This window comes from Catharus ustulatus, chromosome 2, assembly GCF_009819885.2.
Source record: "Catharus ustulatus isolate bCatUst1 chromosome 2, bCatUst1.pri.v2, whole genome shotgun sequence".
Lineage (NCBI taxonomy): Eukaryota > Metazoa > Chordata > Aves > Passeriformes > Turdidae > Catharus > Catharus ustulatus.
Window position 1 is genome coordinate 55,892,784 of NC_046222.1, and position 13,789 is coordinate 55,906,572.

At 38.0% G+C, this 13,789-nt stretch overlaps 1 protein-coding gene across 2 annotated transcripts in view; it reads right to left on the reverse strand.

Annotated features, from left to right (window-relative positions):
* The window catches only part of TRPC4 (transient receptor potential cation channel subfamily C member 4), a 131,238-nt gene that overhangs the window by 24,128 nt on the left and 93,321 nt on the right, over positions 1 to 13,789 (reverse strand). The window contains exons 4-5 of one of the 2 annotated variants that reach the window (XM_033052259.1): positions 13,227 to 13,563; positions 1,043 to 1,182 (exon numbers count right to left, since the gene is read on the reverse strand). In XM_033052259.1, coding sequence (XP_032908150.1) covers positions 1,043 to 1,182; positions 13,227 to 13,563 — 477 coding nt within the window. Of the gene's footprint in view, positions 1 to 1,042; positions 1,183 to 13,226; positions 13,564 to 13,789 lie in introns of those variants that run through there. The other variant, XM_033052260.1, reaches the window with a different exon arrangement.

Consider the following 13,789-nt stretch of genomic DNA (forward strand, 5'->3'; position numbering starts at 1 on the left):
AGATGATACAAATTAGAGTTCCTAATTTCCTCTATGCCTGTGGCAGGGTTGCAGCAAGAACAGCTGCTGTTTGAGGAGAGGAAGTCATAACTGGCTACTTGACAGCTCTCTCCTTGTCCCAGACAGAAGCATCTTGGCAGAGGAGGGGCTCTCCTTCCATGCATACAGAATAGTACTATTGCAACTATATATTATTGCTGGTGGCAGGGAACTTGAGAAAGCTGAAGTACAATGCTGATCCCAGTGGCCAGTAGAAATGGGCTTATCTTTACTTGGATGTGATAATAACTCTATGACAAATGCTAAAAAATGGTTTCATTTCCTTTCATATGTCTGTCCTTGAACTTGACACCATTTTTTGGATCAAAATATCTAATTTTATGAGGAATTTCTATCACATTATGTATTCATATGGAATACATACAAAATTCTCACACATGTTCTATGCCTTTGGAAAGAAGGGCTGTTCTGCTGGAAGATCCTTAAAACAATGGAAATACAAGACTATTCACAACAAGTTCATGAAAAGAATGCAAAAATGAACTTACCCAGCCTCAAGTGACCATTTTATACCCTCCAGTTTTACTTTTTCATGTTGCACTTATAATAAATTTTCAAAAGAAATTAAAATCTTGATCTTTAGATCCCCCCACCAATTTTGACTATGTATTTTGACAGTAGACTTTTCTGAAAATTGTGCAATATTGTCTTAGGGGCAAGAATTTCTCACTAAAAAAATCAAAGATTAACATAAAATGCAAACATTATAAAGTCATTTTTCTTTGTCTCGGAATTACCAGTATGACAGTTCAGGACAAAATAAGAAAAGATTGAATGGACCAAGAAGAAAAAAGCATTAAACCCAGTATTTTGTTTGCTCTTATAGTTGTCTAGTTTCCTGTCATTGCTGCAGAAGATTCACAGAGCACATCATACATCTCTTGCAGTGCTAAGCCTCAGGACCTCCAAACACAGAAGAAAGATTGAAGAAACCTGATTTAATTTATCTTATAAATGTTGCTGATTGTTTTTTATAGTTTACCTTTGAAAATGCAACAATTTTCAAGGAGATTGTTGCCAAGTACAAGGAGTTCATTACAAAATCCATGAGGTTCCACCAATCGTGGATGTAGTCCTGCAGTCCACCATCCCACATCTGTTTAATTTCACCCCAGATAAAACCTGTAAATAGAACAAAATTCATTAGGCATGAATATTAAATTAAAAAGTCTGTGACTATTCTAGATACCTAACTCATGATGGATTAATTGTCCTTACATCAGGTGCAAAGGGAAGGTGGGTAAGTGCACAAAATTACACATCTACTTAGGTGAAATTTCACCTTTTGCTGTTTCTGGAATTAATTCGTTACACAACCCCCCCCCCCCCGCCACCCCCCCCAAAAAAATCTGCTTGTACAAGGATAATTTCTGTTTTTCTCAAATCTCTTTCTCACTGTATCCTAAAAAGTATTGAAAGGGTCTTAAAATAAGTTACCAGTGTTAACTCAGTCCTTAGCAACTCAATGTATTTCCAAGTGGAAAATTTATGACTGCAGAAGTCCATATGATACAATTTATTTTGGTTGGAACCCACACAATGAAGAAGAGAATTTCTACTCTTATTGTCAATGGTGAACTAAAGTCTCCCTTTTCCATATGAAAGAGTAGTATCTCCAGAAGAAATTCTTTTGTTGACACCTTCCTTTGGGACATGAAGGAATTGAAACTGCTTCAGGTGTGGAGAGCGCACATCGTGCTAGACACACTGAAACAGAAATACTCAATCCAAGAGGGAAATCTTGCAAGTTGTCTGACATGAACCTGGTTTAACAGCTTCAGAGACAACTGTGTGGTGACTCTTTAATGCTATAAAAATCAAAACCACTCTGAAGAAGATACTCTACATTACTGTATAATATGTTAATAAGACAATGCAGTACATTTAGATGGATATTTCACATTATTATCTACAGAGTTTTTTTGATAACAATATGATTACATCTTTTAATTTTTCACAGTTGATTATTTTCTAGTAGGAATTTCATACTTTGTGCTCATTAGAGAGAGAAAATTCACCACAAATAAGGCCAATCTCTCACATATTGGTGTTGAGATACAATTAATTCAACATGGCTTTTTTTTTTTTTGCCTGTTCTTTTAGAAAATTATACACAGATTTCATGCAGGGGCCTACCTGCATTTCCTTAGTATGAACTTAAGCCTTAAATCTTATAATTTTGTCTCAATGGGTTTTCTGGTTGACTGGATAGAAAACGTGATTTTTCTCAAACGTGATCCCTAAGAAGAAATTTCTGGCCTAGTCTTGTTTGAGCCAGGTACTACAATTTAATTTTGCAGGGTATTGGCTTGGTTTTTCTGTCTCCTGATTGCTTTCAAAAAGAAAAATTCCCTTCGTCACTAATTTCACCCTCAAACCTCAGACAACATGGTCCCATCTTGTTTCTGTGTGTCATCACCAGTAATCACAAGCCTCAGGAGTATCTGAATAATCTGATTTATCCATTTCATAGGATTAATTTTCAGCCATGCTGCCATCACCATTTCAGCATTCTGCAGACCTGGGGCAACATGCTCTGAGGAAGGACCTCGTTGGGAACATGAGGAGAGGAAAGTGGGATAGACCCATTTTACAGCCTACAACAGCCTAGACAGTCTGATTGCAGCTCTATCTGCAGTGCAGCAGACAAAACTAACCCAGAAAATACAGCACCATTACAAAGTGAACACATTTTAAAGATGCAATCAATTGCACTGAGTAATAGTGAGAGAACAGCTGAACATGATTGCATGGCAGGGGTCAGCATCCTCTATCAGCCCAGGCTGCTACACTGCTCTTAGCTGCCCAAGGCAATCACAAAGGCAACACACCCTCACAAAGCTACTCGGGCAGGCTCCTACATGCCTGCCCTTTTCAGCCATGAAATGACTTAACCTCTTACTCTTCAAAGACCTGGCCACTCGTGAACATGGTGACAGCAGATCTGCCTCCGTCTCCTCTCCACAGTCCTCTCCAACCTTCATCACACAGTCCATGAACTTGCAAATGTCCCTGCTTGCTCCTCCACTGCCTTTTGGGCATAAGGGGTTAAGAGCTAACCATCATCAGGTCATAAAAGCATCTGTTTTGTGTGCTGCTGTATCCCCTTCACATTTCAGACACTCATCTGAATCACAGTTGCTCCACCTGCATTATAGCACATAAAAATCACCAGTGTGCTGCAGGAGAAGACCTGGCTCCAGGCTCTGAGCCCAAATCTGTGTAATACAGATATGGCTTCTAAGTCTCAGTGTCAAAAAGCAGTGCCTTGCTCTTTTTCATTTAAGAAATTTTCACTTAAAAGTTGCAGGCTCTTGACATTGGCAAGACTGCTATGGCACAGAAAGCAAACAGTTGCATTGACAGAAGATCCCCAAATAAAAAGCTTTTGCAGAAGTCAATACACACATTCGTAGAATGAAATAAAATTTTTGGTGACTTATCAGAGTTAAGGATTCACTTTAAAATACACTTTGAAAAGACAGCAGTAATAGGTTGGGAGGCAAAATAAGATGAATGTTTTAACAAGAGGCTTTAGGTTAATTGAAGTATCCTGCCAAGATATTCTATGGTTCACAACCAGCCAAAGATGGGAACTGACACAGACTGCCATGGGGCTGTTCTCTGTAACACTGTTGCTCAATATTGTGTGTTTTGACAGCACTGCCTGAAATATAATGGGATTATGTACAGATTGAAAAAGAAATGCTGACTAATGCTGCTGCACTTGATCTGTTTCATGAGTGAAAAGCCAAGCACTTCCTGGGCTTCAGAAAATGAAATGTTATTTTAGAGTTGACATTAACAAAGAAATACTGACCTATTACAAAATAGTGGAAGAGAGTATATGGCTGTTGTAAATTTGATCATTTTGAATTAGAAACACAATTAATTCAAGCTACCAGCAATTTGGAAGTCATTTGGCAGCTGAAAGTTCTGAGTATACTTTGACATTGTAAAGGTGGTGGTTCTAATTATTTTCTTGGTTCAAGACAACTTTTATGTTCATCCTGATGCATGCTCTTTTCAAACAAATAGTAATGGAAAACTGGAAATCTCATATTTTTACTGGCTGTAACAAAGATGTGATAATTTGCTCTTCTTGCCAGTCAAAGCATCTAAGTACAAGCTCAACATATAAATACAGTTTGAGATCCTACATGACCGCAGAGAACTTGAAGCTAAGCTGATTAATAGATGGATACTACACTTGGGAAAGACACACAGCCCATGTATGCACAGGAGAGCTGCCCACAAATGTATTTTTCACAGTAAATCTTGGTACCAAGGCCTAAGGTTGATTGCTCAAATTCCCAATTCCAGGGCAACCTCACCATGAAAGCTGTGAGCAGAGTCTTTGCAGCTATCAGGTCTCCACGGCCAGGGATTCTTAGTCAGGCTCATCTGGAGCCATGAATGCTGGAAGATTTGGACTCTCTAGAGTTCTGTAAATCCTCCCAAGTGTGCCTGAAAGGTTATCCTAGAAAAGTGTATTTTGAAATCTCAGAGCCTTTACACAAGGTTGAAGATGTCTCTAAGGCCTGGTGAGCTTGCATGAAGAACGTATTCTGAACAACAAGCCTCAGGGATTCCCAGCTGTGATGTTTAGGTTTAATTTAGAGCAGCCAGAGGCCTTGGAATCTTTTTGTAGATAAGAACTGTATCTTTTTACAGATCAGAACTGTATCTTTTTACAAGAAGGAAGTGTCTGGGGGAAAGAAGTCAGACCATCCTTACCTCCACAGGCTCTGACACAACATGCCAATTTTCTTCTGTTACATTCACTAGAATAATCAGGAAAAAATTGAAAAATTTATGGGTTTTTGTTTTGTTTTTGTTTGTTTGCTTGTTCAAGCCCTGACATTTGAATACTCGAAATCTTCATCCAGAGATCAGGGCAGAATTATCTCTGTGACGTGTACACTTTTCTACTTGGAAGATTTATGGATAGCTGGATACTACCTGATTTTATTATGCAAGAAGGCTTTAGGGCATTTCCAAACATGACCTGACATGATAGAAGAGAAGACATGTAGTGACAAGACTGTCTAATAAAGGCACTGCTACAGGTAGGAAGGAGATACAGAGTCCAGGCACTGTCGATTATTAATGTGCCAAAGCAGCAACATTACTGCAAACCAGCAGAGCTCATGTCAGAGCTACACACTCAGAAGAAAGAAAGCTGATGTCTCAACAAAACAGAGGGGACACAGGTACTGGGGAAAAACTGCTAAGAGAAACCAGCCAAAGGCAGGGGGTAGATCTAAAAGCAAAAGCCTTTTAGACAGTCAGGTTGGGGACAAGTTGCTTGCTCAAAGCCCTCTTTAGCTCCCTGGGAGGAAACAAGAATATCCAAAGGCAATAATCCTGTCATCTGCAGGTGAATCTGTCTTCCCACTGGCTGAAAAGGGAGCCATGGAGGATCAGGCTTAATTAAAACAGATGTTTAACTTCCAGATGCCTGTATTTAGCTGAAATAGTTTCACTCAGAGCAGCTTTCACTGTTTCAGCTGGATATTCTTTGCTATATTGTTTGTCTCTTTGCTCCTACTGTGTCTTTCCTCTCTTCACACCAGCCAGATTTAACACCTGCCTCTTAGACCCTCACTTATCCATTCCATGCTGTTTTCATTTATTGCCACTTTGTCACTTACAATGAAATTATCAACATTGTGCAGCTCTTCTACCTCATTAATCAAGGACTTAAATCAAAAAGTTGAGGGTCAGACTTTCAAATACTTGCTGCATTGTTTATGCCCACAGATTGGAGCAGTAAAAGAGAAATAACAGCATGGATTTTTTTAAACAGCCAGAGATGACAAACTTCATTAAGTGCCCATGGTTTTAATGGGATGAAATAGATAAATTTAGGGCAGGAATCCCACAGACCACATGCGAATGACAGACACCATGAAGAGGTTTTGTAAAGCATTGTGAATTATTATACATGCAAACTGATCAATAGCAACCATTTGACTGAAGTCCAGTTTGCCTGAAACAAGAAAGCAACTAAAATTGATCAGATAAAATGAATTTAGAGAAATAAAATGAATTTGTGAGCCAAATATTTTTTGCGACAAAATTTTCTGAACATTAGTGAACAAAATTGCTTCTTCTAAAATAAACCCTACATACCATAAAATAAGTTTTATTCAAAGCAGCAAAATGAAAATACATCTTAAAAAACAAAAAGCACTGAAATAAAATTGTTCTTAAAAAAATAACATCTTTCATTAAAATTCTCGTAACACTTTTAAAAAATTCTTAAGTATTTAGTAATAGATGTCACGTACTGCCCATGATTAATGTGCAGATGCATCAATAAATATACACTGATAAGATTAGCTTTTATTTTAGATATTTATCTATAGATTTTGGTTTTGAAGCTGTAGTTCCAGTCTTGAAATCTTTGGATTTTAGATACTGAAATGTCTTTTCAAAAAAATGGACCTGTTTTTCTGGTCATAAATTAAGACTCTGATGGCAAACCTTGCAACTTTGAGCAGGGCAACAGCTCAATACTGCTATGAAAATTCTCTGCTCCTTTGGGTAATGACTTGGGTTAAACACAGTATGTTTTAGTGCTGGTTAGAAGACATTTTGGATGTATCCTGTTTGATCCTTTATAGCTACCTAGAGCTGCAATTTTTGTCTAAAGGAACACATCTCAGTTTCATGCAAAGGAACCAAACAACAAAGAAAAAACTTCCCTCTGAAATCCATTCAAAGATGTTTTAGGTTCTGAGGAAAAAAATTTAGACACAGCTTGTCTAAATCCCTATGTTGTACTGAAACTTCAGCAACTGCAAAAACAATTTTCCAGCAACTGAGGAAATCCACAAAGATTTATGTCATCTCCACAACATTGCCTCTTGTTGTTTATAATTATAATTATGGTTAAAGACTCACTGTGAACAATAACATCAAAATTTGTCAGAGAGAGATATGAAAGGCAATATCCCGAACTATGTTTGGTCTCAAAAAGTTTTGTGGATCCTTTGCTAACTTTGGCCTTACCTTTCCCACAAAAGGTTGGTTTCTCTGTGCTACTTTTGCTCCTTACCATTAAGTGATGGGAAGCATGAGTTTCCTTGGGGTCAATCTCTGCATGCCAAGATCAACAACAGTCTATTAGCATGTTTCTTGGAGAACATATTTTTGCTGGGCTGTGAAACCATTTAACTGACAAACTCAACTTTGTTCTGCTATGTGATGTAGAGTTTTTCACAGATGTAAGAAGAAGTGAGACAAGCTGCTAATGACCTAAAGCTAAGCGAAGCAAAGGAAAGTCCTTCCAGGGAATTCAGTGAGTATTGATGAGGCTTGATAAAGCTCTTCTGTTGCACACCTGGGCTGATGAACTGATCTCTGCTGAAGGTATATGAAGATAACAAGAGGCATCCTGGCATAATTCAGGGGCTTCCACTCTCTGGGGCTATTTTGTTACAGTAGATCTATTTCAAGAGAACATGCACAAAAACAAACACACACCTCTGGCTTTCCCATGGGTAAATGTCTGTTTGTGAGGGGAACAACTCTGCACAGTGTCTGGGTCCTATGTCAGGTCAGGCAAAGAAGTGGGAATGACATGGCCAAAGGCACCACTAAAAGTCCTTCCCAAGGAAAAAGTCACCTGGCTTTTTTTCTATTATTATTATTATTATAGTAGAAAGAAAATATTTTTCTTTGACCTCCATTTTGGAAACAACAAGACCATTGTAGATCAAATCCTAAAGTACAAAAAGCCACATATCAACCAACATCACCAATAAAATAGAATCTATATACTTACATATATAATCTAAATACTTACAACTTGAGTTAAAGTAATTGAGTAAAAGGTACTATTATGGCAAGATACAGGCAGTTTGGAGAACAAGTGGCTCTCCTGATGTTTAAATAGATAATTTAATTACTGAGTCTTGTTTTGAAATACTTAGCAAAGAGGAGATATTAACTGTCTGAAGCGAACCTAATGGAAGGTCATCAAGCTAAATGGGCTCTGGACCACATGATGTACAAGAGGTTGAGGGACCTGATTTTGTTTGGGCTAAAAAAGAAAATACCAATGGGAGGTTAATAGTCTCAAAGCTGATTTGTTTAGAGCATGGTACTAATATTGCCAAGGTTGTAAGTTTGATCCCTGTATGGGCCATTCTCTTCAGGGATGGTCCTTGTGAGTCCCTTCCAACTCAGAATATTCTGTGATTCTGTATTGCTGTTGTCATCCACTAATGAAATTGCTGGTTCTGAAGAGCTGGAGCCAGACTTCTTCTAGAGGTACACTTTGGAAGGATGGGAAACAATGGTTGAGTGTTGTGGCATTGGATATTGCTACTAGTATCAGGAAAATATTTACAAGTTGCTAGACACCAGCACTGTGATAGAGGCTGTGAAATATTCGTCCCTGGGGAAATTAAAGATCTGCCTGCACAGCAACCTGAACAATGTGACCTGTCTTTGCAGTTAGCCTGTGTTGAGCAGTAGTTTGGACTTAATGGCCTTTTGTGGTCGTTATGTGCATTATCCTTCCTTAAACAAAGTTGTGTTCCTGCTTTGTCTGGTTGTTTTTCTCCTCTGTACTATATATGTCACTATTGGTTACGCACTGTTTCATCTTGCCAGCCATATTACCCTCTATATCTGCTCCCTGAAACATGTTGCTTCATACTAAATGTTGAATTTTTTTACACTACACTTTTTTGACGTGATTTAGGAGATGATGCACACTGTACTTGCCCCCTCTATGATCATTTATTCTAAAGTGTCTTGCTGTGACATCAGTTTGGATGTACATTGTGCTAAGGACTGAAAAGACCATACATTCCCATACATCCCACCAGCAGCTTGCTAACCACAAATTTTTGCAATTTTGCACAGTTCCTAAACATCCACATTCTCTATAGATTCATGTAATCCAATAGTATAAACCATCCTGACAGAAAGGATGGGGAACACATTGTTCAAGAGATGCAGTAAGGCTGTATTCCTGCTTGAGGCAGGCTTTTGAACAATGCAAACAAAATGAACATTTAAATATAACCATATAAGAGCAAAAAACTCATCAAAAGAAATTGCCTAAAAATTGTCTTTTGCTGCAGCCACCCTGAAAAACTGGCAGGGAGCTTTTTAACCACAACTATTGAACACTAATTTTTTCTGTTTGATGCCTTTCTCCTCTGAATTTAATAACATTTTCTGGTGAAGCAAATGCCCACTGTGAGGACACTTAGTACAGTCACTGCTAGGTTTGAGGCCATGGTTTAGGGCAGAAGAACAGCTATGACAAACGTACAGGGATCAACATGATCCTTACATGAGCTGCAGTCAAGGCACAGAGGGTGAAGTTGGGTCTTATTTGATCTCCCCTCTGAATCACTGCTATCATGCTCAGAGGACACTCAGCAACTGGATGGGGAATATAATGATAGAAAAAAGCGAGTCTTCCTTGGGTTTTTTTTCCCAAGATGATATTCTTGATTTTCTGTTCATTTTTCTATGGTGATGGATTCTCCAGTAAACGGGTCTATGTTTCTGTAGTGTGAAGCAACAGCTAATAAGATGACAATTAATTTTCCTTATAAGCCAAAGCTTGTTTCTTATTTGTTTAAGTGCAAGGACAGGAGATTTTAACTCTCCTTACTGAGAAATTTTTCCACAACTACTTCTTGGGGTTTTGACAGCCTTGTAACACTGACCTACTGTTCCATAGATAATCACCAAATACTGGAGCACCACTTGTGTAATCATCTAATCATGTAAAAGACAAAATTAATGCAGAAGTTTCCTCAAGAGACTTTTAAAAGGGGAAGTTGATAGTCTCCATGGAAATGCAGCCCAATACAAGTTTTTCATCTGAGCCTCCTACTCTAGTGACACTTTTAATATGTGCTAATTATGCACATTCAACTTTCTCTTACAAAGTGGTTGGCAAATGCTAATTACTATTTGCTCACTGGAGAACTTAGGTCACTATGGACAGTCTTGAAACTCCCTAAGTTGCATGAAATATTACTGTCCTGAAGTACATGTCAATGAGAAACCTACAACAGTGAGCTCTTCTTCCTCTCTGAATTTTAAGATGTAAAGTACATCCTGAGCTGTTCGAATTAAGAAAAGAAAAATATCCTATTGTTTAAAATATTAATATTTTTGATGTGTAGTTGCTGCTCCAGGATATCCTTTCCCCAGGAAGTATACTTCGCCATGTTGCAGGTTTCAGAGAAGAACTAAGACCCTAGAGCCACACTAGTTTTGAGTCAAATGTCAAATTTTTTTGTTTATATCCAGAAATGCAAAAGCATCTCTATGTACCTCAGATATAATCTCTCTTGAAGAATGCTTCATTTACTCTTTTTAAGGATACAGCATAACTTCATGGTTTGAAGAGATGAGACAACAAATTAAATTGCATCCTAGAAACAAACCTTAGCTTCTTGATAAGGACTTAAGAAAAATATTAAGTTTATTAAAAGATGAGTAGACTACAGTTTGTATGTATGTGAATAGGAAAAGAGCAGGATTTGGTTGAGATTCATTCCTTTAGATAAACAACCACCATCACTGAAAGCACTGGAAAAAAACAACCAAACAAAAATCCATCAAAACAAAATGAACAAAAAACAACGCCCTCAATAAAAAGCAACCAAACAAAATGCAACATAAAAAAGACCTAAATATATAAACAAACAAAAAAAAAAAAGCTGAAATAGACACATTTATCACATGCTGTGAGCTGGAACGTCCTGTAGAGATGTGTGCCTCCCTCAGTGGTACAGGGAAATCAGGCAGCAAATCAATTGCCTTAAATTATGATGCATGAATCTGTGGCCTCATTTTTTGGCTGGGCTAAGGCAACCAAAACCTGAAAGCTGAATATAGAAAATGTGAAACTGAAGGAGGAAACTGCTAGTTAGGAAACACTAGAGATCAGTGTGCAAAATACATCCTTTTGGATGCAAGAGGTTTTGGAAGGCACGGTTTTACTGAACAGCACAGTCTAGATTGACTAAAAGCTATTTAATCTAAGGTATCAAAATACTGATTTTCATCCATGTTCATGAACTTCGGCTTATGGAAGTGGCTCCCTTGACTTGACCTGTACTGCTTGCAGATGAAGGGTTTGTTCAGCACAGGCATAATCCAGCCATATGAGCCTACACTGAAAACATTAATGCTGCTTTTAGAAATGATAACCTTCTTAAACGCCATAATTCTCAGGGTTACCGGCTTCTTCAAACAAGTGCTTGGGGATGCTGAGTCAATTAAACATCTTCCTAAGTAAACAACTACGTCAGAGGTTGAGAGCAACAGAGGTTCTTTCTCTTCCCACTGTTTTCTTGAGAGGACCTAGTCACTAAAATTTTTGAAATGCTTTTACCAGAAACTAGATCTTGTACATCTTAAATTGTGTCTTTTTCTTCCAACTCTATTAAAAGACAGGTTAATGACAAAATCCACCTTGGCATGTCAAAGTCTATGTGCCAGCTATTCATTTTCTCTTATTATCCTTTAGCCTCAGGATACTGTGAAAGCTTAATAGATACTGACCACCTGCTGTTTTGGAAGTCCAGACAGAAAAGATACTAATATCTCCTCTGGGCATGGCACAGCACAGAAGAGCCTCCTGCTCCTGCTCAGCATTGTAGTATTTATTTCTAAGGAGGTAATGTATAAATAAAATAGTTTTTATATTACTTTCTCATTTCTTGATGGTACAAAACTGGGAAAACTAACTGGCAGAAGTTTTTCTTTTAATATTTAAATGTGAAACGTGGTTACAGAATAAGTTCTGACTTGTACAGACTTGTCTGTAAGAAATACCAGTCTAGACAACCTCCCAGAATAATTTCTTCGCAATAATCAGATGTACATCTGCCTCCTGCTTCCCACAGTGCTCTACCAAGGTACATATAGAGAAAAAGACACTGAATTATTGTTCAGCCAACTAGTGTATCACAGATTCAACACAGTGTAGTAAATTTTTTTGAATCAATGGGGCAAAAAGCCTTAGCCAAGTTACATTGCTCTAAAGAAACCCACATGTTTGGGAAAAATGGCATATACACAGCATCTTAATGAGAAGCTCTGGGAGAAGTAATGGTATCAAATTACCATCAAAATTTCAGAATTTTTTGTGCAGGTACCTGTCTATGTATGGCAATTTTAATAAATATATCAAACCTAAATTCTTGCAGTCAAGACTACTAAGTCCCTCCTTCTACACTTTTATTTTAGACAAATATATTTGACCTGACCTGGTCCAACTTCTTTTGATTCTTAAATTAAGAAAAAAGGGGAGTGACCACAGCACATTGAGAGAAATTACCATCTGGCAGGGTAGAAAGGCAAAGTTAGGGAGCACCTAGGGTAATACTAGGATCATAGGAAGGAAAAATCATGTTTAAGGATGACACACAAAGTAGGCTTGCAATAACCCCAGACCAAAATTTTTATTTTCAACTATGAGGATAGAGAGGTAAGTTTTGTTTTCCATTTTAAAAATGCTAGGGAATTTTCTTATTCTTTCTGATATAGGATATTTGATTTGAATTGAGTGTTCAATTCAATTGAATTGAGTGTTCAAGTTCTTGCACCAAAAAAATAGTCTGTGTGCACACTTTAATGAAAACACTTGAAAATGCTGATCATCACTATTTGCAACAGGTGCACCTGTCATTTAGAAAGAAGCATACTGTAGTATGTAAGGTTAGTAATAACACTACAGAAATTACATTACACCTTGTTTCCCTACATGAAAAATGATTCTTGTAGTGAAGAGATTCTTCTTAAAAGTAGATTAGCAAATTTAAAAAATGGACACTTACAAGAACCAGGACAATTTCTAGTCTGGAGAAGACAGATATTAAAAAGAAAAACAATATATGTGTTTCAGGGCACCCTGTAATCATAGGAAGAAATACTTGATAACTGTTGTTTTCCCTCACTGTAATCTATCAGATGGTGACACTATGGATTTTCAAACTCTACTGTTTGTGTATGTTATCAACTACTCTTGCTAAGCACTGGAGGAGATGGAGCATTTGCCTGCTTTGGGAGGTCAATAATTCACGACAGAACTCTCCTGTATCCTGCCTCAGGAATGCTTGGCAAAACCACAGTGGTCAAAATACTTTTCACTGTATTTTCTTTAGTAATACATTTACCCAGGACCCACGGTAATATCATCCACTCGACGACGGTTGGTGGGGGTCCCTGCATGCTGAGGTCTGACCTGTCGATGTGCTGAGAGGCAAGCAACAGCAGGAACAGAAAAGTCAAGTACGATGCAGTATGGCAGATAAACTTGATAAATGGCTTTCTGATGAACAGCCCCAGTGGGCTTTTGGGAGCTATCAGGTAGCACACAGAGAAGACTGGGAAAAGGAGTCCTATCACAACACATGTCAACATCTTCACTGCCCAGTGTCGCCTCCGCCATCCGGGGAACTCGTCGTACCAGCGGGATGCGAGCAGCTGCTGGCAGTTGGGCTGAGCAACAAACTACAGAGAGAAGAAAGGAAGAGAGTTAGTTTCTTGCTACCACTGCAAAGTTTTTTCATTCTAGATATCTTTAGTAAAAAGAGATTAAAATATATCCACAGCCTGTGCAAGCCCACTCATACTGATTATATCAGAAAGACAGGGCTGGGTCAGCCTGCCTTTCCTTCAATGCCAAAAGTATAGTGCAGAGAAACAAACATCTACTTTTCATAATAAAACTTCATTT